This window comes from Annulohypoxylon truncatum (genome assembly GCF_022578515.1).
Source record: "Annulohypoxylon truncatum strain CBS 140777 unplaced genomic scaffold F4807scaffold_1, whole genome shotgun sequence".
NCBI lineage: Eukaryota > Fungi > Ascomycota > Sordariomycetes > Xylariales > Hypoxylaceae > Annulohypoxylon > Annulohypoxylon truncatum.
Genome location: NW_025953787.1, coordinates 442,810 through 468,829, shown reverse-complemented (window position 1 = coordinate 468,829; position 26,020 = coordinate 442,810). Strand labels below are relative to the sequence as shown.

Sequence of the window (26,020 nt, the reverse complement as noted above, 5' to 3'; positions counted from 1 at the left end):
TTTACGTTGCTGAAGATTGAATGGGCAGTAGCCCCAGTAGCCCTACCTAGGTACTACGTAGTAGTATATACGTACTAGGTAGCCCTAGTACCACGGTCCACGGTACCCCACTAATGGCTCGACTAGAACCCTGACGGCCAAATCAATTTCTATGCCGATCCTCTCGATCAAAAAATTTACTGCAAATGCATAATTGCGTATACCTACAATCGCTCGTCCTGGTCACAAAAGACGGGAAGTGTTTAGATCATGAGGAGCAATTTAGGGAGCCTAAGTCAGCAGCTCTCGAGAGTAGCAGCACGACAGAGAGTCCGCAATGGGTGGATATGCCAATCTTGTAGAGTCAACCAGGCGCGGTGCAAGCCGTTCAGCACCAGCTCAGCTCTCCAGAAGGCCATAGACAATCCCTATTATGTGACAACGCCGATCTTCTACGTCAATGCCGGTGAGTTTCATCCTATATACATTGTGTAGTTTCCCAATTCTGCGATGTCCGAGCTCCGCGCCGTTTCTCGCGTCGAATCCGTTCTAATCGAAACTCCTCCGAAGCTCCCCACGTCGGCCACCTTTACAGCATGCTGGTCGCGGACGTCCTGAAGCGGTGGCAGGTCCTGAAGGGCAACCGCGCGATCCTGAGCACGGGCACCGACGAGCACGGCATGAAGGTCCAGCAGGCGGCCCGGCTTCAGGACCTACACCCCAAGGCGATGTGCGATGCGAATTCCGAGGCGTTTAGGGACCTGGCGAATAAGGCGAACATCGACTACGACTTCTTCATACGGACCACGGATCCCCAGCACAAGGAGGCGGTGGAGTTCTTCTGGAACAGGCTGAAGGAGAGCGGATACATATACGAGACCGTGCACGAGGGCTGGTACTGCGTCAGCGACGAGACGTACTACCCCGAGAACATGATCGAGAAGCGCATCTCCCCGCTGACAGGCAAGGGGTACATGGCGTCGGTCGAGACGGGGAACATGGTCGAGTGGCAGGAAGAGCACAATTACCACTTCCGACTGACGGCTTTCAAGGATAGGCTGTTAAAGTTCTACGCTGCTAACCCGAGGTTCATGTTTCCGCAGGCGAGGTTTCATGAGATGGTTGACTGGGTCGAGAACAACCTCGAGGACTTGTCTATATCCCGTCCGACAAGCCGTCTTGAGTGGGGCATTCCCGTACCGGACGACCCGAAGCAGGTTATCTACGTGTGGGTAGATGCTTTGATCAACTACCTCACGGTGACTGGGTATCCCATGTGGCCGCCCGGAGCGGAACATACGAAGGGCTGGCCGGCTAATGTTCATGTGGTTGGAAAAGACATCATGCGCTTCCACTGCGTGTATTGGCCTGCGCTGCTTATGGCGGTGGATCTGCCTTTACCGAAGACCGTTGTTAGCCACGGTCACTGGTTGATGGGCAAGCAGAAGATGTCTAAGTCAACCAGAAATGTGGTGAACCCTTTCTTCGCGCTAGATAGATGGGGCGTGGATGTCATGCGATACTTCCTTATACACAAGGGCTCCATGGCCAAAGATTCCGACTATAGCAACGTGTTCATCGTAGATCAGTATAAGAAGGGCCTGAAGAATGGTCTTGGCAATCTTCTCAACAGGGTCACGCAGCCAAAGCAATGGAACTTGAGGGACGCGGTGATAGCTTGCTGCGGTGACATGTTTGATCAGTTTACGGGAGACATTGCTGACCAAAGACGGCGGATACAGACACTCTTACCCACGGCTGAAGAACACATGGACAAATTTAATCCTCGTCGGGCATTAAGGGGTATCATGGCAGTTATATATGATGTAAGTTATCACTTCTCCATGTGTCCCTATTTCGCAACCCATCCTTATTGGAACTTGCCGCTAATCACTCCGTAGACACAAGTATATCTGAGCAACACAGAGCCATGGAACAAAACCGCTGAGGAAGACAGGAAGGAGGTCAACCAGATCGTATTCCATGCAGCTGAGACTCTACGGGTAGCGGGGATACTGCTGCAACCATTTATGCCGGAGAAGATGAGCGAGCTACTGGATGTGCTAGGAGTCAGTATTGATCGGAGGACGTGCCAGTATGCAAAGTTGCAAGTGGATTATAGCTATGGGACGCCTTTCGTGCCGATTGTGAAGGGTGCGGCGGGAAGCTTGTTCCCACCTATACCTGTGGAGGATTGAATGAAAGAGAAAGAAAAGAAGAAAAGAAGAGAAAAAAAGGAAAAAAGAAAAAAAAGAAAACAAGAGGGTTCAATGACCGAATGACTGAATGTATAATAGATGCGAATTGTGACGATACCCTGAACAAATTCCCCCTTTACTGTTCCCTCTACTCCGTGACTCTGTTTGCCAGTGTTAGCGGTTATCGGGGGTTTGCTACAGTGAAAAGAGGCCTAAGATTGTGCGGCAGTCGCATCTGTGATCTTGGAGGTGACTAACACATTAAAATCCCAAAAGTGCGCCTGCCTTAGTAGTGGATAAAAATCTAAACTTTCCCTTTTCGATTTTCTACGTCGCGACAACCTTTTTTATGAAGTATCTTCATAAAAGGAAGATATTCAACGATATGCGACACTAATCTCGTTCACGATTTGACAAGCAATTCACGGCACGATGAGAGTGAATCAGGAAGTTGGTAAGTCCAAACTTATTCCTTCCCTTGCGATACTGATGCGCATCGGTTTCTGGGGGTTCATAACGAATATTATCCATAATATCATACCGTCATATCGTGAAAATGAAGCAAAAAAACTTATCAATTTATGACAACAATAGCCGTCTGCGGCAACTCCATCATTCTCGTGCCCTACGAAAAGCACCACGTCCCGACGTACCATCAATGGATGGAAGATGAGGTAAGCTGATCACTTCATCATTATAACAAAATCCTAACTGACTTTCTTCAAAGAAACTTCGCCAAGCTACCGCCTCGGAGCCTCTTACACTCAACCAGGAGTACGAGATGCAAGAGTCCTGGCGTACGACTTGCGACAAGCTCACCTTCATCATCTGCGAAGGAGCGCCGTTCTCCGGTCTGGAGGACGAGCTATCACCCGTCATTGCAGGTCAGGTCGACATCCCAGACACTATGACGGGCGATGTCAACATGTTCCTTTCGCCTTGGATCCCTGACAACGAAGAAGAGATGCAGATGGTGTACGATGAATCGGAGACCAAGACGTACTGCACTGCCGAGATCGACATCATGATCGCGGACCCGGCGCGCCGCGGCAAGGGGCTGGGGCGTGCCGCCGTGGCCACGTTTATGCGATATGTCCTCCAGAATCTCGAGGCTATTCTGCATGAGTATGACGGCTTCCACGTCAACGACGATTACACCCACCGAAAGGTAGTGCTGAAGGAGATGGCGGCGAAGATCTACGAAGACAATGCCGCCAGCATCGCACTGTTCAAGAGCCTTGGATTCAAGCAGCGCGGAGGAGTGAACTACTTCGGTGAGGTCGAGTTGGTGCTTGATGATTTTGGCGAGGACGGCTTCGAGCTTAAAGGTCCTATTGGTGAACTGGTCGGAATGGGTTACAAGGAGGTGGAATACGATCGGTCGATGCTACAAGACTATGTCTAGATGGAAGGGAGGATATGAAGTCGAAAAATCCAATTGTCGTTGATTTGCTGGTTATGCAGGTGAGATGAGGAAAGGGATACTTGGCTGAGGATTGCTGTTGTGAAGGCCACTGGTTCATAGCAAGTTGCTTTTTCACTTCGTTCCCCCCAAACACCACACATTTCGCATTTCCACCATCCCAGACATGTCAATACATAGCTTTTCTTATCCCAGTAAATTCGCGTTATCTCTTCCTATACATATCCATCTCCCGAACTCCAAACTCCTCTTCCCAGGCCCTCAATGCCTCTAAACTAACATTCGAGCCTCCGCACACAACCACAACCACATTCTTCCCCCTCCACTCCTCATCAGTTAATCCTTCTCCACCTAGAACCCGCCTCAAGTCCCCGTTATATACCGTGGCTATAGTCGCCCCGCATGCGACTTCTACTAACATCCGGGCGTCATCCGCGAACCGCAGCGTGCCTGCTACTGCCTCCGCATCGCTTACCACGAGACTTGAGAGGTAAGAAGCTTCCTGGGTCCAGCGGAAGGACTCTTCGGAGACGCGAGTGGCGCCCAAGCTTGTTGCGATGCTAGTTATCGCGGGGAGGGTCACGAGGTGTCCTGCGAGGACGCTTGCGTTGAGACTGTCAGCGCCGAGGGTCTCAACGGCCAGGACTTTGGGTTTGGATTTTTGGTGAGGGGAGGGAAAATTCTTCTCTACTCCAGTCATTATGCCATTCAGGAGACCGCCACCACCGCAGTTGCACTATGATACTCGGTCAATATCTACTTCTTTAGAGAGCGAAAGGAAGTCGCCGCTACATACGATAATACCGTCTATCTGCGAAACGTTATACGGCTTGACCTGGTTTACGAGCTCATCGACGATGGTACTCGCGCCTTCCCAGATGTCCGGGTGGTCGAAGGGCGGCACGTAGACCCCGGCAGGATCATGCGCGAGTAGTTCTGAGCGCATGTGCGCGTCGGCGAGGGCCCAGTTAGAACCTACTTGATGGACTTTTGCGCCTAACACTGTAATAGGATACCGAGAGTCAGTCTAATTCGTTCCATCTGTCCGAGAAAAGGGTCATGAGACTCACAACGCATCTTATCTATCATATGTGCTTTCGTGGTTAAGGGCACGACGATAGTGCATGACTGACGCAGAATCGCAGCAGCCGTCGCGCAGGCCAGACCCGCATTGCCCCCGGATGAGCAGTAGAAGTGTACATTGCTGGTGTGTTTCCCAAGCATCGCCTGCTGCATCATGTACCCAATACCTCGCGATTTAAACGACCCTGATGGCTGGAGGTTCTCTAATTTGAGGAATATATTGCTGGGCTCCTGTATCAGCTTGGTTTTACCATCGTAAGAACAACGTCAGAGAACTCTCTTACCAGCCTGCCGCTCGTGAGAGAGGTGCTGAAGGAATGCATGGAGTCTCTATCCAGAGATTCTGAGGCTCGGGCTGCTCGGGGGCACAGGAACCCATTTCGAAGGTTGGTTGACAAAAAATCTAGTCTAATGAAGAAACATCCAAAACCACTACTGACAAGAACTTCCAAGGTAGTTAATTAGAAACTCTAGACCGTCATCAGCTTAACAGACTCCACGATACTCATCACAATGCTATGGTCTGTATACAATGCCTACCTATATATAACTCTCGCGTTTCGGACGCTGGCAGAAGAGATCCGATATTCGCAGCAGCCAGAAATCCCAAATTCCCCGCAAGCTCGACTAGCCCGTATTCATGCCGCCTACAACCCGTTTATACCCTCTATAATATTACTCCAATGTGAGTTGATTTGGCTCTACGATTCCTCTCATCGCCTTCATCGGAAGGAGTGTACGATCAATGACAATAAGGCGTCGGATTTGTTTTAGATAATTATGTCTAATGAGATAATGGGTAGCGTCGCATTGCAGGACCCGTCGATAAGGGACCGAGGGCCGGGTGATGAGCTAATGCATGCTGCCCGTCCTGATCGCTCCGGGCGGGATGGGATAGGGCATATTTGGGGCCGTCAATTGCCGATGCTGACCGCTACGATACAGTAATAGTTACCTAAGGGCTTAAGTCTGTTCTCCTACCTATACATCCGAATCTATAGATACATTCTGTAGAAGTTCGAGAAATATTGGCAGTATGTTATAAACCCGATTGCTTCCTTAGTACTCTCGATTCATGATCATTGGGTATATCAACGAAGAGAGAGGAATAGGGGTGCTGTGTTACCTACCTAATCAACATCGCAAAGGCTCAGATTAGGTCAGCACCTCCAATCCAGCCGCTGCCCCTTACAGCACTTTTCTCTTCCCCGTAGCTTAGTTTACCTCTTCCTTTTCAGTAACAAGCATCGGTGCCCTGAGCAGCAAGATCAATTAAATTCGACGAGAAATCATGTGGAATAAGACCGGCCCTTTACTATATTTCGCATGCAGATCGCAACGCTAGCAGACTTATTCGAACTTAAGCATCTATCAAGACCGAAACAAGTGCCAGGGGCGATCGCAAATGCTCTGTCTCAACCATCACGAGAAAATAGGCAACCGTTTATCAAAGGAACAACTAATAGATTAGCACGCCAGCGAATGACGACGATAGATCAATACTCTCTACTTTCCTTCGTATTACCTCAACCAATAAGCAACTTGAAGTAGGTAATTATAGATGCGATGACAGTTCGTCAGCTGCCCGCATAATGATCGTTGTATCAAGGGGCTGTGTAATCTGCTATATAACGATAACTTATGGATATTATCATTCATGATCTTCATCTGCAAAAAGACGATTACTGCGGAACTAGGTACATATTGCGGGAAGGCAGCAGTTTGAAGCTTGAAAATCAGATCACCCTCGGAAGATACAAAAACATCCGCATCTGTTATTCCATAGACGTGGAGGCGAAGTTCAGGTTAATATAAGCATTCTACAGTGGTATCCAGTGGTTCATTGGGTGCACCTGAAGTTGATCTGGGGCGTTTCAGGCTTAGAATAGGTAGGACCCTCAGCACTGCCTCAGCCCCTATTCCACCCCACTAGCTTCATCCCATCTTATTAGCTACCCGCTAACCTAACCTCGCTAAGATCTGAACCAACCATACCCCTGGGTCCGCCCCAGATTCTGACCTCCTTTTATGGATATGCGTGTCTCTGCTCCACACGCAAAGGACCCTGCTAAATCAAGAAAATCAAGAGACCAAGAACTGAGGCTCCTTCTATGAATGCTATAGGTAATAATGGCTTGGTGAAACGAAACTGACCATAATGCCTGAAACTCGGTCTCCAACGCTCCAACGAGGACTGTCCCGACCATGCCTGTGCCTCATGCTCGTCGGACGTTAATTTTCAAAGATCTTCGTTAAAGCGACGATGATCACGGCGGTGTCGTGCAGGATCCAGGGGTGAAGCACGGATCGAACCGAGTAGGGTTTCCCTAAGATCTAGATGCTGAACCGCGTCATCCAGGTCATCTAACGTGTATTGTTAGTGCCAAGAGATGCTGATACGAGAATACCTTACAGCTGTTCCATGGGTCCTCTTATTATCTAATTTTCGGCCGACCCAGGCGATCGTCGCGTTGCAGGTGGGTTATAGAAACGGAACATCTTTAGTTTCGTACAATGGTGTTGCTGTTACTGACCCATGTTCTTCTTCAATGTTTCTATGCTTCTTTTCTTGCTACTGTAACTCAACCTGTTCAACTATTTACTCAATTCAAGTATTCCAAAGAAACGCGAAGTAACCTCTATTCACGTTCACCATAACTCCTTACCATGAAGGCCCCACTCCTATTCACCCTGAGTTTCCTAGCACCTAGCATCCTCGCCTCTACCAACCACGCCACCACATCAGCGTCACAACCCATATTCGTCCTCAAAACAAGCCAGACCGCAACATCAGTCCTCAGCAAAGCCCTCGGCAAACTGGGCTACATCCACCAAGAAGCTCGCCAAGGGAACTACAGCGCCTCATCTACCCCTAACATCAATGCCAACACCAACACATACGTCGAGGTCACCTCCGACGCGCAGCTCCTAGAAATCTCTAGAGCTCACCCCGAGGCCAAGTTCATAATACCGAGCGGGAGCCAGCTTTTTTCCGCCTCCGAGGACGGGGCGCCTGGGTCGTGGTGGGGGCGGCAGCGAGCCAGCGGCGCGGAGCTGGTAGGCGGAGAGGGTGGTGGTATCTGGTTCGCGCAGGATTTCCTCTCTGAGAAGAACGAGAACGAGAAGTTGGACGAGGTCCTGGAGCTGGACGTGCTGGCGCTGGAGAAGGGCGCGCAGGCGGAGAACTGGGTAAGGCTGTGCGATTTCTTGGGCTTGGGGTATAGTGTTGTGGAGAGGTTGAGCTTGTGGCATTTTCCGCAGTAAGGAGGAAGACGGGTATTTGGGTTTATGGGGGTGGGGATTTGAATTCGGAAATAGATGTGTGCTGGTGATAAGGCAGGGGAAGCTGCGAGTGGTAGTTGAGCCCATCTTTCTAGTAGACATGTTATGCCCAAAAGGCGTGATGGGGAGGAATTGCGTAAAGACCGATTGGTTTGCGAAGGGCCGAATAGATGTGGTCGCAGACGTTTAGTTTTCCGTCGAGTACATAGAAGGCGAAGACGGCGCCGGATTGGCGTTGAAAAGTTAGCTAACATCTCCTAAGGACCTAGGAAGAGTGCTTCTTCACCGTTTTGCGCTTATGGCCGCGGAAAGGCAGCATCAGGAATAGAGTTACTTGCATTATACCAATCTTAGAGTTGATAGATAACATATATGAATAGACAGAGTCTCTTGCAACTCTTGAAGTCATCAGCTCTTTCAGTGAAACTAGATATCTAGGTTATATTGCTTCTAGTCGTAGTCAGCCTTGGATAGAAACTATGCTCCCTTTACTTGAACGTCATTTGTTAATTTATATACACGCTCTCTAGGTAAGTTAGATGAAGGACATTGTGCTCAACTGTTCTATATAGAAACATGATAGGGTATGACCATGTACATTAGGTAAGATGTAGATCAACGTTATGCTGTGAAACTCGAAGATATAACTACCCCATAATGATGCATAGGTACACATGATAGATGCAAATGTTTTCAAAGTCTCCTAAGCCTTCTAGAGCAAGTTGAGTGCACTCCTGTAAGGGAGCAGGTGCGCCGTTCTTAACGTGATGGTCGACGGGATCTCATGAATTCGGAGGCGTTTGGGAAAAGGATTACTTAATCTCCGTCCATACACTGCAATCCACGTGAATCGCCCATCCAGCCACGTTCTCCAGCCGATTACCTAATAATCTTTGAAGGAAAAGAAGAAAAATTAGTAATTCCAGACTAAAACTCGCACAATACCCTCCCACCACATATGCGTCTTCGCCACTCACACTCCAGCCATGTTAAGCCATGTCTCATCGCTTAATAGACCAAACAAACGCCCTCCCTCCCATTCTCTGCCTATCCGATCTCCTCCAGGGTTCATGATGAAGAACGGTTGGCGATCTTCGCCTGAACCTGACTTCGAAGTCTTTCGCTAATTGATGGCGTAGTAATATCTTGATCTTGGAAGAATAATTGTGAAGGTCTCAACATCAGTAGATGGAGAATATAATCTCGGAGTGGATTCCTGGCGTCGCGCTTCTCGGAGTACAATACCGCGTGCGCTTAGCACCCTCTGTGAGTCGCCGGCGTACGCCGGGCTCGAGCATTGATATGTATCTTGTAACTCGGACACCGAATCCGGCATCTCCACTAGGTTCTTGCAGATGACCAAGAGCATAGTCTTGCACAAGCCCGCACGTAAGGTTGTAACCATAAGGTCTCTTGGTTACGAGACGTGTAGTGGTTAATACGGTGTAGCTTAAGGAGCTAGCGGACGTGATAATAGGTCCAACTGGGTAGGTGCTCCAGTAACCCGATTCACCTTCCTCATAATGGTAACCCAGAACATATTTAATACGGTCCAAGTGAATTGGGAAGGTATGTGCCGCTCTGGTTTTCCAAGCTCTCTTGGGAGGCTTTTCTTCATACAACGATGTAAGTAGCCAGTTCTTCTTGTCCCAATGGCTTCTCCTCCATTATGGGTGAAGCGCGCGCTATTGCACTAGAAGTATCTGAGAAAAAGTGATGCGCTGTTAATGGATCTGTCATCTTAGTATATAATTCATTCATCTCGCAGGCTCCAACGACCGGAGTGCTAAAAGGTAATTCGTTCAATTTGGTGTTCTGTTGCTGGTCGTGCACGAAAGAGCGTCACACAGCAACGCTCATGGCCATAATAGGTCGCGAGGCAAACAGTAGTGTGGAGTATTGAGAGCTATGTGTCGACAGTTATGGTATGTTACCCACGGTTGACGAGACTCTATAACCTCAGTTCCGCCACGAGGGACATGCGTCGTAGACCAAGTCAAGCGATGTCTGGGCCTGCAGGCTTAGGGTATTACCGGCTATCACGCTTCTTATAGCTATGGTCAACTGACAGCGACCCAACTCCGATGCCTCCTCATCCTCAGCTCTTAGGCGATGACTGCCATTGCTGCCCTTGTAATCTTAGCGGTAACTTTACATCACCGGCATAGGTGTACCGCTTTGCGAGGTTATTATTCTTGGGTTAACTTTCGCTTTTCGTCGCTATGATTGTCGAAATCGGCCCTCTGATCGGTTTTTGGATTATGATAGTTCTTATTTATCGCTCTCGCCCATCTAATAAGCAAAAACGATACAGAGATAATCAAGCCTCCTCGGGGTGACCTCAGGAAGACGCCAAAGCTGATTATGTCACGCTTTAGTTCAAAGCACAGAGCATAGACCGTGGGGTGAGAGTACCGGTCCAGGGGAGGTATGGGGACGGCCGAGGCTCTGGAATGTCAACATCCGCGTCCCAGTTCTTCCAGCTATGTCTTCGCTGCCCTCCGTCGACTTCCTTGAGGTAGGTAAGACTGAGTGAATCAATGGGACCAGAGGTCTGTTCGAACTGACCAACAACTTGTTGGTAGATATCCCTTCCTTCTGGATCATCTAAAGACCTCTCCGTGTTTCCGAAAAACCAGGGATGGTAGTTCCATCTATGTGCGCGCCGGCATACCCTGATGTAGCAGTCGTCTTGATGCGCCGATAATCACCCTTCGCTTCTAACGCCTTGACTAGGTTTCGTATTGCGACAGTCTGTCTGGTTCTGTCCTTAACCCTTGACCGAAATTTGAGGGGGATGGATCACTCTTTACCAAGTGAATGGGGGAGAGCGATGAAGTTGTTTATTTAGAACAACCTGAACGAATACATTTTTAATTTAGCTAATCGAGGACATATTAGTATGAATGAGTCCCCTATGAGGATAAATAGGTAATTAAAGAGAGAAATATACAGCTTAAAAAGGGAAGGGAAGTGGGAAGTGAGAGGTTGGTGGGAGTGGGTAATTATATAGTTTCAACGCGGCAAAGACAGTGACGTAATCACCTAGGTACATTGACAATTGACACATTATGGCTGAAAAGTCAATATAGGTTTGAAGTTTACATCGACCTATCACAAGCCGAATTGGTCTTGCTTCTATAAACGATACTCTGCATCAAATGCTCAGTTCTGTCATTATGTCACCCCTTTACGCAATCTCGTACGTCATATATACTCACAGAAAGCTACTAAAAACATTAATATGATGGTTCCTGTGTATCTTTTAATTTATTATCCATGATTTCTATGTTCGCAATAATAATTAGGCAGTAGGTAAGTAAGTTTGCTGGACGTTGAGCAATTAGAAGGGTACCCTTAACTTAGTTATAACACAAATACCTAAAGTGAAAGCTATGCAAACGAAGTTTATTATTAAGTGTTGCGATGGTTGACTACTCATCCTAGCATGCGCATTTGTCTTGTTAAAGGCTCAGAGTTTTTGGTTTCTCATATACATTGGTGATATGAGTGTCACCCATCCCCTTTGCCGCTAGATCATCTGTTGTTGCTTTAACTCCCATGACGAAAGTGTAGTAAATAAATACCAAAGCTAGAAACCACTTGATAACATGATACCTCTAGGTAGACAACAGCTTGCTTGCTTGACCTTAGAATATTTAGTTGCTGGAGACTTGTCTCTAAGGATGCCGTATTCACGTGGTTTAAGTCTGAGAGTAAGCGTCTCTTATCTTTTTCATCAAGTTCATATATAATCAGGGCGTCTGAAAAGTTATTTCGAGGATCAGAAATGAGCATCTCTCTTAGGACGTACCTATATATGTGTGTGTGTATTATCGAAGACATCTAGGCGAGACCCTTGGATGAAATTACTTTCTATTAATCTATTAGGTACTATGCTACGAGACTGTATAGCTGGAACTGCTTTTCTCATTGTTCTCGATGTTCTTGAAGTTTTATCAATCATATGGTTCTTATCCAGTTTTGTGGTGATACTAAAAGCAAGTCCTTTCGATAAAGGGGTAATAGTCGAAGAGGGTATCTTAAACGAATAGTTTTATTCCGCTAGCCGTATGAGATTCATATCTAGCATGAATTATTTAGGTAGTATTTATTTTTAAATACATGGGCTTGTAGCATAAAAATTCTATCATAAATATGGTGATTAATTGGTTGAATATCCACCATATCTAGTAACCTTGTGTAACCAAAGCTGATTTGTCAGGTATTATTGTTACGACGTTGTTGAGGCAGTGCTGTGTGGATCGGGGCAAAGCCTCAACCAATATTACTAGAGATGCTACTACCTCCTTGTCGCCACGGTGAGATTGATAACATATAAACGTGTCCCCCAGTTGCCTATAAATGTAAATTTGGATATGAATATGAATATTGGGAATGAGCATCGGCGAAAATGGCATCAACAGCCCGCAGAGCCCATCGTAAGAGCAGGGGAGGTTGCACCACATGTAAATCCAAGAAGGTGAAATGCGACGAGGAGCAGCCGTGCTCATACTGCGTCAAGAGACAGCTTTCGTGCAGCTTGACGCCACCATCGCTGCCTTCAATTGGGAGTGGGAGGGACTCAAGAACGCCGGAGATAAGGGTAGTCCAACCCGACGAGGAGAAGGACTTCTCCTTCACCGACTTTGGCTTGTATCGCCATTTCGTCACTTCTACGGCCATCGCGCAGGCAGACGACAGCGCATTAATAGCTCTATGGCGGGATGTAGTTGTTGACCTTGCGACGCAATATCCGTACCTCCTCCACGAGATTCTTGCAATTGCTGCACTGCACCGGCGCTCACTTATTCCGGAACAAGCTGACCATCTCGAGCGGGTTGCCACCGAGCACCAAGCCAAAGCCATCCCACTATTCCGACAGGCTCTGGCTTCTATTTCAGCGGAGACAGCTCCCCCTTTGTTTGCTTGCTCGTGTCTGTTTATACCGTATCACTTCGCAGCCGCGAAGGACGTCTCGTCGCTTCTCTTCAACAAGGAAGCCGGGACTCTAGCCGAGTGGCTTATTCTAATCCAAGGCTGCGCTGCGATCACGATGGAGCAAAGCGCCACCCTCATGCGATCATCTCTGCGGGCGCTACTTGGCGATCTGTATACGCCTAAGGTTGAGGACCTGAGCAGCGGACCTTCCGACGCAAGACTCGTCAATTTGGATTCGAAATTGCCTATAATCCCCGAACAGAGAGAAACGTATGCGCAAACTCTGGTCAAGCTGCGGGTGTGCTTCTACTTGTCGGATAAAGCAGACTCGCCGCTAGATCGGAAGAATGCGGCCCTTAGATTCCCACCCATTATGAGCCAGCATTTTCGAGCAGACCTTGCTGCTAAACACCCGGCAGCCATGATCATAATGGCATATTGGTGTGTCTTGTTACATCGTGTCGAGGATAGATGGTGGCTTCGGGAAAGAGTCAAGCCGTTGCTGCTTGAGATTGAGGAATTGGTACCGAAACAGTATAGAGTCCTTACAGAGTGGCCCTTAGGAGAAGTTGGCGTATACCCGAAGCCTGACATGTATTATTAGGTAGTCTGCACAGAGTTGGATTTGACTTTGGAAGAAAAGGAAAATGATTTACAAGTCTACGTAGTAATGCAAATAACGAATTTCTCTATGAAGAAATGTGCAGTTATTGAAATATGAGTGTTATAGCTTTAAGCATAAAGCGGTAAATCCCATACAGTGCATTTTTCCAGCCTTTTCAAACTCACGATTCACTCTCATCATTTCCAGCTCACCCTTTGACTTTGTGAACCTTCTACATCTCATTGATTCGACTACAATTCTCTGACTTTGGACGGTCCCATAGCCGTTGAATTTATTTAGGAACTCCTCTGTAGCTTGAACTCCAGCACTCCAAGCTTGCCTGAAATAAAATCTCGAACACACTGAATCAAACAATCCACTTATTCGATACACGCATATATCCGTTAACTAGGTGGCTCATACGGAATCAACAATCAAGATGTCGCTCCCTACCATGGAAACCCAGTTCAAAGTAGCCAGCGAAGGTAAACCCCAAACCACCCACCTACCCACACACACGCCCTCGCTAACACGCCCCCGCCCCCCTAGCGGCCCAAAACTTCGTAGACCACTTCTACGAAGCGCGCACGCGCCGGCGTCCGCTGGGCATGTTCTACGCCTCGACGTCGGCGCGGCTGACCGGCGCGTCCGTGAAGCCGGACATAAGCGTCAACGGGCTGCCCGTGGCGGACGTGGCCGCGTACGAGGCGATGCTCGAGGGCCAGGGCGGGCCCGTCGTCTACGACATCTCGTCTTTCGACGCGCACCCCGTGACGGCGCACTACAAGACGGGCGAGCCGGAGACCACCGGCGCCGGTGGTGCGGAGGGTCGGGACGCTACTGCCGCCGCGGTCCTGCGTAACGGGGATCGGATGAGTTTTGCTAGTGAGTATTCCCTCATGCTTAAACCCTTACGAACTCTAGACCCTTTTCTTGTCTAACGCTACTGCAGTCCAAGTAAGCGGCATGATCCGCTACACGCACGAGCACACGGCCCCTGCCACCATCACCGCGGAGGCTGCTAAGGGCACGCCTCCGCCGCCGGGCGAGGCTCCTAGTGCTAACACCAACACCGCCTTTGCCGTCGGCACCACGCCGACGCCAGCAGCGGAAGCCGAGTTGCCGGAGCAGCCCTTCAACGAAGCCTTTCTGTTGGTACCGCACTGGGAGGCGTGGGCCCGCAACGCGCCGCGGAATTTGCGGAAGTGGGTTATTGTTAGCCAGAACTATAGGACTCTATGACATATCCTTATGGATGGGGTCGATATCCTGTATGCAGAGATGGGGAGGCAGAGTAGGGGTATGGATTAAGGGATAGATAGACAGGTCAAAGACTTGGTCTAAAATGGGAGTGAAACGATGTTGGCCCTCGAAATCACCGTGACATCGAACTTCTCTATTGAAGCATCTGCATGAACAAACAATGGAAATAGGCATTCGGCACCCCTTAAATCATAAGCCGATGGGTGGAAGCATGAGGCGTTGAGTTGAATTAAGCAGTCCATTGGAAGGTCTGGGTACTGAAAACTATTTCTCAAGTTCGCATAGCAGAAGGCGCCTTCGTCATAACCAAAGGATGAAACGCAGTGGAAATAGGAAAATTTACGTTCTGGACGAGCACAAGCAGCCGCTTTATCTTAAGTTCAATATGAATGCTAGGTGATGGTACTTCATCACCTCACTGCATTTCAATATTTGGTAAACCATACTAGTCCATCCTATGCTAATATGCTGCTTGTTTGTGTCTTACGTGCACCATAGAATCCCTTTATCCTCTTCTGCGTGGCGTATCACGAATAAAAGCCTTTTCAATCGACAATAATGGATTTTTTTAAGCTAGTCCTCCTTCAATATCACGCCTCACACCTTCTTCACCTCCTACGAATCGGGACTCATGGTAAACTACACACCGTAGAATCGTGCCATGATATCAATGTTCCGTTTACGATCGTAGCTCCTAGGGTTGACTCGCGTCGAGCAAAGTAATCCGATACTCCCAGTACCCGCGGCGGATACGGTCCCACTTCTCGCCCAGTCTCTTTAGGGCTGTCCGCGCTAGATCCTTTTCGCCCGCCTCCTTATAGGCGTCGGCTAGAAGATCCAAGGCGTGGGAGCTGTGCACCCGCTCCATTTCTTCAAGACCTAAATTCTTAACGAATTGCTCAGCGAACTCTCTCACGGTGCCCATTTTCCTACCACCCTTGTACAGCACGCCCTTCAAGTAGTTCCAGGGACTCTGGTTCTGTGGCGCGAGCAGGATCTTCGCCTTCGAATACTCTATCTCGCGGTCGATGATATCGGCTGGAATCTTGGGGTCATATTCCGTGGCATGAGAGTCGGGCGATGAATACGATGGGTCTGAGAAGACAACGAAGAAGCGGTGGGACCAAGCCGAGTTGTTTCGCACATCATCGTCGATCAAAGCCTCTACGCTCTTCAACTCGGCCTCACCCCATAATCCCAGCTTACGCACTAAGTACTGTCGATAGCTCCACACGTGGTAGTTCTTCGTGTCCAGCTCCAGCATCTCGTCTAGGAACTTCTTTTCGCTGTCGGCTAGTGCAGCTAGATCAACCGGTGATGTCACTATTGTCGGGTAGTAGTGATCTATCAGATGATTTCGGTGGTTCCAGATCTGGTAATTCTTGATATATGTTAATGCGATGTCGTTGAGCCACTCGATCTCGTCTGGGATGGAGATGTTCAAGGCCTCAATAATCGAAAATCGATAAATCCAGACAGTATAATGGGCTGGGTTCAACGATATGATACGCTCAGTCAACTTCAGACATCGTGGTGAGTATTCTTTCACTGCCATAACGGCACGGAGGTAAGACATAGCTAGAAATAAGTTAATATATGGTTCTTGGAGTGGTAGCACAGTATGTACATGCCTTCGGCATACTCGTCTGGATATGCTATCGCGGCGAGTGCTCCTTCTGTCTCTTCCTGGGGAATCGGTACCACATCGTCCCAGTCCGGATCTAGCGCGTACGGATCCGACTTTGTGCCGTATAGCTCTTGCTTTAATTGCGCCATCTCCTTCCTTCTGGCTCTCTCGACCTCAATATCCTCCTCAGTTAAGGCGAGATACTGCTGCTCTGTGTCGCTAAGAGGAAAACGGTCAGCGTCCCTAGCCCTGGCGTGCTTGCGCTTGAAATCCCAGCTCTTCTCCGACAAAGACAAAAGCCTATTCGCTTTCGCGTTGTATGCTTTGTACTCCTCAACGGTATAATCACCAATGTCGCGGCCGTTCTTGTCGCGGCCCCACTGATTATCACGCGGCCGGGGTAGATTTCGCAGAGGAACGTTTGCCTCGTTCAGCTGTTTCCAGAGCTCCTTCTGCGCTTTGTTGGAGAGGGTTTTGGCGAGGCCGGGTTTCAAATATTCTTGGTTAAGGTAGGCTTGTCGGTCGGCTGGGGTCATGCCATCTAGGCCGAGCTGTTCGTAAGCCTTTTGGTGAGGGTTGGTGTCGTAGTACCACTGCCACTCCAGCTCTTTGATGGTCTGTGGTTTCTTCGGCGGCTCTTGTTTTGCTGCTAATTGGTTGATTACCTAGTAGTTAGCGATATTTCTAGAACATCTACAAGGATATGGAAATTTAATAGTGGGATGTATACATTCAGCTGGTTTGGCTCGGCCGCCTGCTCCTTTGTTCTTCGGCATGGTCACGGAGCTGGAAGTTGGTGGATGGTGGGGTTAAATAATTATTAGTTAGCATTTAGGAGCTGAGGAATGGGAAAAGTGACCAAAAATTCCATTCGTTCGTCATTGCTACCACAGAGGGGCAAGCGCAAACGGCCTAAACCAACATTGAATGCATTTCCTCCTTCCCCTATACGGGCCAAGCAGGTGCGGTTAACGTGATTAAATATCGATTATTTCTATCTTGATTCTTTATTAACTTTGAATTTAACTCTAATTCGAATTCAAAGTCAAGGCTATGATCGAACCTTGTTTAACCTTGATCGAATCTTGGAACCCATTACTTTTTTGGCCTATGGATATTCTATAGCTAATACCCAACCAAACAACCACTAGACAGAAGCTGTAATGGAAGCTCCGAAACCTGATATGACACGACTTGATCACTAGCCCTAGCGGGCTTGTGCGCCAATTCCGGCTTACACACGTCTCATCCGAAATCCCGCAAGCCGCAAATTGCTTAGCTTTCGACTCTCCAAAACTTCCAGCCCTCTCTCTCAGCGCCATCTAAACCACCAGATACACCGACAAGCTTCTCTACACCGTCGTTACCCGGAGCATTTAGGAATTTGTCGAGGTCGATTTCCATTCCACCTTCCTCATCCTCGTCCAGGCCGTTTTTCAATACTGCAGGCCACAGGACACCAACTCCGTCTCCGCCGAGTGTCGTCCGGAACTGTTTGTATCCTTCGTTCTCCAGTTGGCGTTCTAGCTTCATAACTTTTTCTCGCGGTGCATCCGGTCTCATCAGCGATATCGAACAACCACCACCGCCGGCACCCGTAAGTTTTGTCCAACCCATTCCCTCGTGGTCGACTAATTCTCGTACGCGTTCGAGGCGAGGATGCGAAACGCCTAAGGCCGACAGCAGACCGTGATTAATATTCATCAACTGTCCCATGCGTCGTAGACTCTCCGGTTCGTCGCTGTCGAAGTACTCTTCCTCAATGAGGCTCTCTGCGCTCCTGGTTATCTTGTCTACCGCGTCCATAATCGAACCCACCAGAGGCCCATGCGCATCCTTCAGCTCCTTAACCTTGCCTACTTCGACAGCCGTGGATTTGGGTACCCTTGTGTCCACTAGAAGCAGCGGCAATTCCGGGAAATCCCATAATGGAGTGACAGAAGGTGGTTTGTTGTAATCGAGTCGTTGGTATACCACGGCCTTGCCATGTGTCGAGACTGTATTGTCTACGCCAGAAGGATTGCCATGTATGCACATCTCTGCCACGAAAGCCCATTTGTTAATCCTCTCCATTTGCGTGCGGGCCTCGTCGGGAGGTTGATCGGGATGCGGACCAGACAGCGTCCGGATCTGTAACAGCATCGCTGCAGCCAAACAGACAGCGATCGACGCACTGCTTCCGACACCGGCACCTATAGGTATTGTTGAACGAAGTGTGTATATACAACCCGGAGATTTTCGCGACCCTAGTGATAGGAACAGGTATAGGAACGAGCGGGCGGAATTCTTGTGTATCTTTCGCTGCGCTTCGGGCATGCCGGGCGAAATGTTAGCCAGATGCGGCTCCATGGCTTCTAGAAGCTCTTCGTCCAGTTCTGTGACCAAATCGTAATAATACTTCTTCTTTCCCGGCTTTTGAAATTCATTCCACGGCAATTCGTCGATATTCCACGTGTGGGTCAAGTCGATATCGGGGAACTGCATAGTAACCGTACGCTTTGACTTAGAAAGGTGCGTTACTAGAAGATAGGAGCGGAGATTGATCGAAGCAGCAATGGCGGCCTAAGCATATAGTAAGTATATGCGTGAGGGAGGTCACAAAATGTCAATCAGTTTATTGCCATACCTTGCCGTAGACCACAGCATGTTCTCCAAAGACGATAACCTTGCCCGGTGCCGAGACCATAAAAGCTGGCATCATTGGGCTAGAATTCTTGCGACTCATCCTCTTTCTCCTGTTTCGCTCGTCCTCTGATGATGATCGTTCGGTAATATCACCATTTGTTATGTGAAGGTCCTCCATGGCTTCATGAAAGCCATTGGTACCGTTGGACATTTGTGAGGTCAAGCTTTCAGGAGTAGCCGGAAGGCGAGTCATTTGGACAGTTAAAACCGTGCGGTTGTAATTTATAGCGGTAAAGATCCTCCTGGACTTCTCAGGTTACAAGCGAGGTATCCTTTGCTGCAGAATTCTTCGTGGAACGATAGCTATCTGACCAACAGGAATAGACCCCACGTAGCAATGCGACTCTAGATAAAGTTGGTCGTGTATTGGTCGTGTAAGAGGTCTAACGAGGTGTATATAACAAGGAAAAATGTAGGTAATTATTATCAAGATTATAGTAGTAGGTAATGTGATAAAAGGATAGACGAACAAAAAGAAGAACAAATAAGTATATTGATCGTGCGACTGTGAGAAATAAGACCGGTGTTGTTGATTAATAAAGAGAGGGTCGTATTAAATTCGATAGGGTTATTCCTGTATTATTAGCTGTGATGAGCAATGATGATTTGTTGACGCTGCTCTTCTCCAGTAGACTTCCAGACCACACACCCACGCCTAGTCAGTAAAATATCAATTATAGAAAAAAGGGTATTGTACAATTGTAGGACCTGCAGAGCTGCAGTGTTGGAAGAATGGAATAGCGTGAAGAATTGACTGCATTGCTTGTGCGTGGACGGAGACAGATTGATGCTAGGATATTGGACATCAACGCAAGTAAGGCGCAAGCAATATGGGCATTGGAGAACACAAGGATAGGAAATTTCCACCCCTTTAAGTACCTACCTAGTAAATTTGAACCAACCGTCCAATGGATCGAGGCGAATCTCCAAATTTCCCACAATTTTCTACATAAGGTTCCAGTAAAAGAAAGTGGGTGGCCCCTGCGCCGCTGCAATGGGAATCAGTGGAATTCAATGAGAACCCCGGTGTTAACCTTTTTGAGCTGAGCCAGTCATATCCAGCCAATTAGAACTCGATTGGTGAATTGACTGCTAGTCAGGTGCTTGGCATTAGCTCCAACGATATAATCCCTGCTAGGCCACGCCTCCGATTGCCATCCCCCCAATCCATTTTCCATCCACCATCCCATATCATAGCTCGGGCCTTTCCATATATGGATAGTCCCGAGTAACTAGATGCATTCTATCAGAGCCCCGAGTAACAGACATAATCCATCGATATGATGGTGTGTGCCCCAGATTTTGAGCATCAATAGGTATGTAACTTACCTATTACTGATACTTAGTCTATGCTTCAGAGAGTAAACTGGCTGTAAACGAGAAACGCCGGGCTCATACGAAGATGCGCCTAGGACGAGAGCCAACACAACCAGATAGATCAATATACGCAACTCCGTAATATAGTTTGTAGGTACTCCCTAGTTACAGCTTACTAATAGAATGAGTAACATTCCAGATGATTTCATTACCTGCTTAAAGCCACGTGCTAATTACATTAGTGTGAAAGCTTCGAAGCCTCGTGGCAACTGCTCATGGGTAGTACCAGAACTTCTTCAACATCCAATTCGACTATACATGCAGGGAACAGCCAATGAAAAATTCAAAGTCGTAGAAAAGACGGTGCCTCCACTTTCATTGGTATACGCAAACCAGTATTTTCCATGTTCGAATGGTAGGACTCCCCTTATTCTAGACCCTTATAGACTTCCAAATTTAGTTTTCTTATAGTCTCAGTCTTGTCCACCTATAGAAATTGATAACACTAGTCGGTCACTACTAACATTAGGTGTTAGACCTCGACACATTATAGTAGTAAATCCCTATCTAAAGATGTGTAGCTATGGATCACATCCTCCATTTCAAACTCATTTTCCCACTAGGTCCAACCATTGCCTCAATCCTAATCCAAAACACAGCAACACTAGCAGCAAAAAGCAGCACGCTCACGAGTATTGCCATGTTCACATAACCGTGCGGTAGAACAGCCGAGCTACCGCTATGAATCAAGGCGCCAGCGACCGGCGTGCCGACCAGAGTTGCCATGCCGCGAACCATATAAAGCACGCCATTGACAGACGCAAAATTCTGCATGCCAAAAATCTCGATGAGACTGGCTGGGAACAACGAGACATATGCACTGGCGAACAGGCCGTAAAAGATGGCAAAGCTAATAAATAGGCCGCGCGAGTCATCTGTGGACCCGTACACCGTGGAGGGGACCCAAAAGCCGATAGTAATAGCGGCGCTGATGAAAGTGGTCAGGAAAAGCGTGTTGAGACGCCCGAGGCGGTCGGCAAAATAACCGATGACGATCTTGCCGATGGCATTGCACGCGTTACTTAGCGCGATGAAGTTCGCCCCGGCTGTAGCGCTATATCCAAGGGTGCCTGCATAGGAAGCGAAGAAGAAGACGGGCGTGTAGTAAGCGGCAGCTTGGAAAATGGCACCGAGCCCCTGAGCGGCGAATTTGCGTGTCTTGGCCACGTGCCAGTCGATCAGGGGTACCTGTAGAATGCCACGAAGATGGCCGGCTCGAGAAGCGTTCTCAGCGTTGATACGGGCGAGTGTCTGCGGCTCCCAGGCCATGGTTGCGCTGGATGCGGATACGAGGACGAACGAAATGGCACCGGATACGCGAAGAGCATTCCGGAAGCCGAGGCTATCGATCATAGCCTTAATTACCGGCGCCCAAACTACACCACCAACGCCTGTCCCGGCTAGGATGATACCCATAGCCAGGCCCCGATGCGTCGTAAACCACCCCGGAGCAACTGTTACGGCGACCATATACGGCATGGAAGTTCCCAGCCCAAGAAGAAGGCCCTGGGTGAGCTCGAAGTGCCAGAGCGCGGTTCCGAAGCTAGCCAAAATCAAGGACAACGCAAAAATGCAACCACCGATGAAGGACACCCAGCGCGGTGAGAAGTGCTTAGCCCAAGCTACGACGAAGGGTGCACCGATTGTCATCAGCGAGATGGAGATCGTGCCTATGAGGTCGATGAGTGCGGGTGTAGCACCCGTAAAAGGGGTTCCGGGCTGCAGCGACATGGCATCGTAAAGCTCCTGAAATACGCCAAAAGCGAAGTTGAGGCCGCAGCAAGTGAAAATGATGGTAAATGACGACGCGACGATGATTATCGATTTCCTGGTCCCCTGTTAACGGGTTGCTCTAACCATTGAGACGATTGGAATCGATGTTCTGCTAAGTCTGTATTCTAGTGAGACTGGGTTGCACTAGAAGGGCAACAGGAAAGCCAATTGCTTACCGATTAGATGTTGCCGCATCATAAGTTTGATGCGAAGCGACATGAGCCACTTCGATTGGCGGCTGTGACCTACGGCTCGCTAAACGAACTAGTTGGTCATCTCCTACGGCTGCTGAGTCGCTGGACTGCTCATCGGATGCCATGGTGAGAAGTCGAGGTAACCTGTAAGCACCTGGTACAGAGATGTGTTGCTAATATCGATCACGAGGTCTTCAACATATGCGATCTTGAGGAATAACAAGAAAATATATCACATTGAAGGCTCCAGGGTAGAGAATCTTTTCTAATCACACTTTATAGCTTTGTTCGGTGTTTGAGTCAAAAGAAGGGCGTATTCCCTGCTATCGCCCGCCATCGGAGGTGATGTCATCTCACTTTAGGTACATAATGGCTCTTTTCGGCTTATTTTATGTTGAGAAGATGCATAGCAAACCATAACTTCGGAAATAATCGTACATTATGAATAAACCGGTGAGCTAATAGCGGCGGGGAAGGGAATTAACTTGACCGAAAGAGATTTGTATCTCCTCGGCTTCAAGTCAATGCTCACATAAGTCCTTGGTCCCGATCCCGCTTACATACCAGGATATCTTATATCACCTATATGGAAAAGAAATATTCGTTATGTTTTCACAAAAACGATGCTAGTTATGCGAAGTGTATATTACCTAATCAACACATAACGGCTATCAGCATTTGTGAACGGATTTCCGAGGCTCCTGAAGACCATATGCTTCTTAAACTTCTCTGTTGACTGACGATGATGGCAGGACTACATCGAATGACCTAGGTACACACGATTATAGTATAAGAAGAGAGCGAGACTTGATATATATGCATATTCATACCACCTCCGCTGGTAATTCTAATATGACTGTTGTCTAAATACTATTACCACCCTCACCGAAGGCATTGCAACGTAACACAGTCTCCGTTCCACGCCACAAGTATAACCGTACAACGCAGTCTCCGTGCTTATCGAATAAGATCGCCACGAGTATCGCTTACGGTCCAAGAAGACATACGAAACATCAGCAGGCAATTGCTGTTGGTCGCACTTGTGAACCAACTTCCAAGCCACCCAACGTTTACGACAATGCTGTCCTACTGCGCCGTATGTAGGTAAATATAGCATCGGCGTCAGATATTGTACGGCATTCAATTGCATCGCGTACCTATCATACGAAACTCGTACAGCTCATCCAGCCGCACTCATCCCTTACAGCAAACTCGGATACGTAAAGCGAATTTCGCTCAACTGTTAGACCGTAAGCTTCAAAAGCACATACACCTTGATCACACGCGTGTTCCACAAACGGAACATCATGCTATGTTAGCTTCAACGCGGCGCATCAACTCCCCCAGCGCAGCCATCGGCTTCCCCTCCGCCACGCCAACCTCCAAACAAGCCCTCAGGTGCTCACGCCCCTGCGCCTTAAGCTTCGCGCCGTGATGGAAGCGATTGAACTGCTGCACGTCGAGCGGGAAGAACAAATCCTCCCACTCCCGCAACGTCTTCGCCAGCCCCTCCTCAGTAGTCTCGCGCGCCATCTGCCGGCCTATCTCCCCATGCGCGCCAAGCCCGCGGACCTCCTTCACGGCCGCCACGACGAGGCTCCACAGCTCGCGATGGTCCGCGGAGCCGATGTCGCGGAACCGGGGCCAGTTCATCAGCTCGCTCGCCGCGAAGATCGGGAACAGCGAGTCGATGAAAGCGGCGCACTCGGCGGCGGGCTTGACGGCGCAGCGCGAGATCCCGCACGCGTTCCAGAGCGCGGCGAACGCGATCGCGATCGCGGGCGAGGCGTCATCTTCGACGTCGACGGTGAAGCCCTGCGGCCATTTGTCCGAGTACGCGAAGTCGCTCTGGGCTAGCAGCTCGGCGTCCGTCGGCGGGTGCAGGGGCAGCGCCACGTCTTTCGTCGCGTAGACGTGGATGTCGAGGTGGCAGGTCGTCACCTGCTCAGGAGCGAGGCCCGAGACTTGCAGGAACCAGGTTCGGATGTCGAAGAATATGGTGCCGAGGAGGATCTTGGTGTTGGGGTTTCGAAGGCCGGCTTCTCCGATGGTTTTTACGAGCTGAACTCCCGTCTCGCCGCGGAGGGCGACGCCGTCGAGGGTTATGATGATGTAGTGGTAGTTTCCGCCGATGATGGAGGTCGGATTCGTGAGGTAGGTGTACTCCTTGTACGTCTTTAGCGTGTTGTCGTCGTAGCTGTAGAGGATCTGCGGACGGTTCAATGCCTCCTTGCGGTGAGGGCGGATGAGGAATGTCACTTCGGCTCCGGCGAGGTGAAGGTAATAACCCGTTACAATGCCCATGGATCCAGCGCCGATGATGAGGACACGGGGCTTAGTGATTTCCGTCATTTTGAAGACGGATAGCTTTGGTGAGTTAATATGTTGAAGTTGTGCTCATTAGCGTTACTACCTGTCCCAGTGAAAGACTGCAAATTTGGCCTCGACGACCAGAATTTATATAAAAACATTTCACGCAGCCATGACATGAGATATCATTGGCAATAATATCAACGTTGTTGAATACCCACGCTCTTCAATATTGCTTGCTAAGCAATGCCTGTAGAATCACCCTACCTCGGCGACTTTTATCTCTTGGAGCCAATTATGATTCGATAAACTCACCACACAGAGGCTCTATTCATCCGTTCTTTTCAATATAACATGTCAAGACAGCCTTGATAGTTATAATACACGAGATTAAGTTGCCGAATCATTGCAACGCAAAGTAGGTATGAATCGGCCAATAATCTATAAGTATGTAAGTATCAATTCAACGCTATAGGTTGAGAAAGAACGAGGTTTGAGTAGAGTTGGAGTGCTTTCTATAACCGGACATGGAGATTAATAATTTGGACGATTACTAATGACTCGTTCTCTTCAAATCGAACAGTCGAGAATGGTACTGTCACCTTAACTCTACAAACCTCTCTGAGTACGAATTCACAAGACTTGGTAAATTAAACTCAATGAGTACGCGTTTTCATGAGTGCTAGTGAGCCATCACGTCGTGGTAGTATGAAATATTACATCCAAACCAGTTAAGGGGTCTGCGTCTTGTGAAGTTAAAAAAATAAAAATAAACAGAATTTATCGAAATGGAGATCTGGCCTAGGTATGGTAAAAAAATTTATGTCAATAAATCAATAGACGAATATGACGTCTATAACTAGATCGCTCATGACGGTATTCACTCATCGCCATAAAATCGAAGAAACCGTATAGTTGACTGCGGTACATGAGTGGGCGGTACCGAATTTGGCATTTCCCGGGGCCATACAGCACACACTCGGACCGCAACATTCCACACTTGACGGAAGAGACGTTAACGACGGGAGGGGAATAGATGATGCCATCGCTCCCGAATGAAGACTAATATGTGTCCCGAGCCTCTATTTAGAGTTCTTCAAGACTCAGGACATCAGAAGACAGTCGGAGCCGGCAAGGCCGAGGTAGGAAGGTGGGCCATGTCGCGACCGAGATGAGCAGATTGAGCTAGCAAGGCTAGCTAATGCTAGTTACCGTCGTGCCGCATTCTGTGACTTCATCCCAAATGTTTATTTCCAGCACGGATCTGCGGCGCCCCAATCG

The 26,020-nt window shown here is 48.6% G+C and overlaps 10 protein-coding genes across 10 annotated transcripts; 5 read left to right on the top strand and 5 right to left on the bottom strand.

The window, feature by feature from the left end:
• Positions 1-6: 6 nt before the first annotated feature.
• On the top strand, positions 7-2,347 carry F4807DRAFT_404110 (tRNA synthetases class I (M)-domain-containing protein). Its single transcript, XM_047996081.1, has 3 exons — positions 7-445; positions 550-1,805; positions 1,881-2,347. The coding sequence occupies exons 1-3, from the start codon at positions 250-252 to the stop codon at positions 2,175-2,177; spliced, it is 1,749 nt and encodes a 582-aa protein (XP_047859169.1). The 5' UTR covers positions 7-249; the 3' UTR covers positions 2,178-2,347.
• A 104-nt stretch (positions 2,348-2,451) lies between these two features.
• Positions 2,452-4,131, top strand: F4807DRAFT_4617 (GNAT domain-containing protein). Its single transcript, XM_048001715.1, has 4 exons — positions 2,452-2,631; positions 2,772-2,851; positions 2,905-3,701; positions 4,046-4,131. The coding sequence occupies exons 1-3, from the start codon at positions 2,610-2,612 to the stop codon at positions 3,580-3,582; spliced, it is 780 nt and encodes a 259-aa protein (XP_047859168.1). The 5' UTR covers positions 2,452-2,609; the 3' UTR covers positions 3,583-3,701; positions 4,046-4,131.
• On the bottom strand, positions 3,694-5,297 carry F4807DRAFT_4537 (pyridoxal-phosphate dependent enzyme). Its single transcript, XM_048000496.1, has 5 exons — positions 5,224-5,297; positions 4,968-5,153; positions 4,671-4,906; positions 4,397-4,602; positions 3,694-4,336 (listed from the first exon to the last, which is right to left on the bottom strand). The coding sequence occupies exons 2-5, from the start codon at positions 5,060-5,062 to the stop codon at positions 3,806-3,808; spliced, it is 1,068 nt and encodes a 355-aa protein (XP_047859167.1). The 5' UTR covers positions 5,063-5,153; positions 5,224-5,297; the 3' UTR covers positions 3,694-3,805.
• A 1,540-nt stretch (positions 5,298-6,837) lies between these two features.
• Positions 6,838-8,415, top strand: F4807DRAFT_4666 (uncharacterized protein). The gene has a single exon (XM_048002408.1). The coding sequence runs from the start codon at positions 7,351-7,353 to the stop codon at positions 7,945-7,947; it is 597 nt and encodes a 198-aa protein (XP_047859166.1). The 5' UTR covers positions 6,838-7,350; the 3' UTR covers positions 7,948-8,415.
• Positions 8,416-12,038: 3,623 nt separating this feature from the next.
• F4807DRAFT_404074 (uncharacterized protein) lies at positions 12,039-13,606 on the top strand. The gene has a single exon (XM_047996080.1). It carries the CDS (start codon positions 12,380-12,382, stop codon positions 13,508-13,510), a length of 1,131 nt encoding a protein of 376 aa, XP_047859165.1. The 5' UTR covers positions 12,039-12,379; the 3' UTR covers positions 13,511-13,606.
• A 53-nt stretch (positions 13,607-13,659) lies between these two features.
• On the top strand, positions 13,660-15,225 carry F4807DRAFT_404073 (uncharacterized protein). The gene is made up of 3 exons (XM_047996079.1): positions 13,660-13,995; positions 14,060-14,395; positions 14,463-15,225. Exons 1-3 carry the CDS (start codon positions 13,950-13,952, stop codon positions 14,750-14,752), a joined length of 672 nt encoding a protein of 223 aa, XP_047859164.1. The 5' UTR covers positions 13,660-13,949; the 3' UTR covers positions 14,753-15,225.
• On the bottom strand, positions 15,142-17,203 carry F4807DRAFT_404069 (protein prenylyltransferase). The gene is made up of 3 exons (XM_047996078.1): positions 17,131-17,203; positions 16,405-17,049; positions 15,142-16,351 (listed from the first exon to the last, which is right to left on the bottom strand). Exons 1-3 carry the CDS (start codon positions 17,174-17,176, stop codon positions 15,468-15,470), a joined length of 1,575 nt encoding a protein of 524 aa, XP_047859163.1. The 5' UTR covers positions 17,177-17,203; the 3' UTR covers positions 15,142-15,467.
• A 108-nt stretch (positions 17,204-17,311) lies between these two features.
• Positions 17,312-19,472, bottom strand: F4807DRAFT_4452 (mevalonate kinase). Its single transcript, XM_047999712.1, has 2 exons — positions 19,027-19,472; positions 17,312-18,962 (listed from the first exon to the last, which is right to left on the bottom strand). Exons 1-2 carry the CDS (start codon positions 19,276-19,278, stop codon positions 17,676-17,678), a joined length of 1,539 nt encoding a protein of 512 aa, XP_047859162.1. The 5' UTR covers positions 19,279-19,472; the 3' UTR covers positions 17,312-17,675.
• Positions 19,473-20,931: 1,459 nt separating this feature from the next.
• F4807DRAFT_4231 (MFS monocarboxylate transporter) lies at positions 20,932-23,144 on the bottom strand. Its single transcript, XM_047997747.1, has 2 exons — positions 22,412-23,144; positions 20,932-22,290 (listed from the first exon to the last, which is right to left on the bottom strand). Exons 1-2 carry the CDS (start codon positions 22,552-22,554, stop codon positions 20,991-20,993), a joined length of 1,443 nt encoding a protein of 480 aa, XP_047859161.1. The 5' UTR covers positions 22,555-23,144; the 3' UTR covers positions 20,932-20,990.
• Positions 23,145-23,734: 590 nt separating this feature from the next.
• On the bottom strand, positions 23,735-24,781 carry F4807DRAFT_455093 (uncharacterized protein; the record flags this gene model as incomplete). The annotated part of the gene is made up of 1 exon (XM_048000658.1): positions 23,735-24,781. The coding sequence occupies one exon, from the start codon at positions 24,779-24,781 to the stop codon at positions 23,735-23,737; it is 1,047 nt and encodes a 348-aa protein (XP_047859160.1).
• Between the last annotated feature and the right edge of the window lie 1,239 nt (positions 24,782-26,020).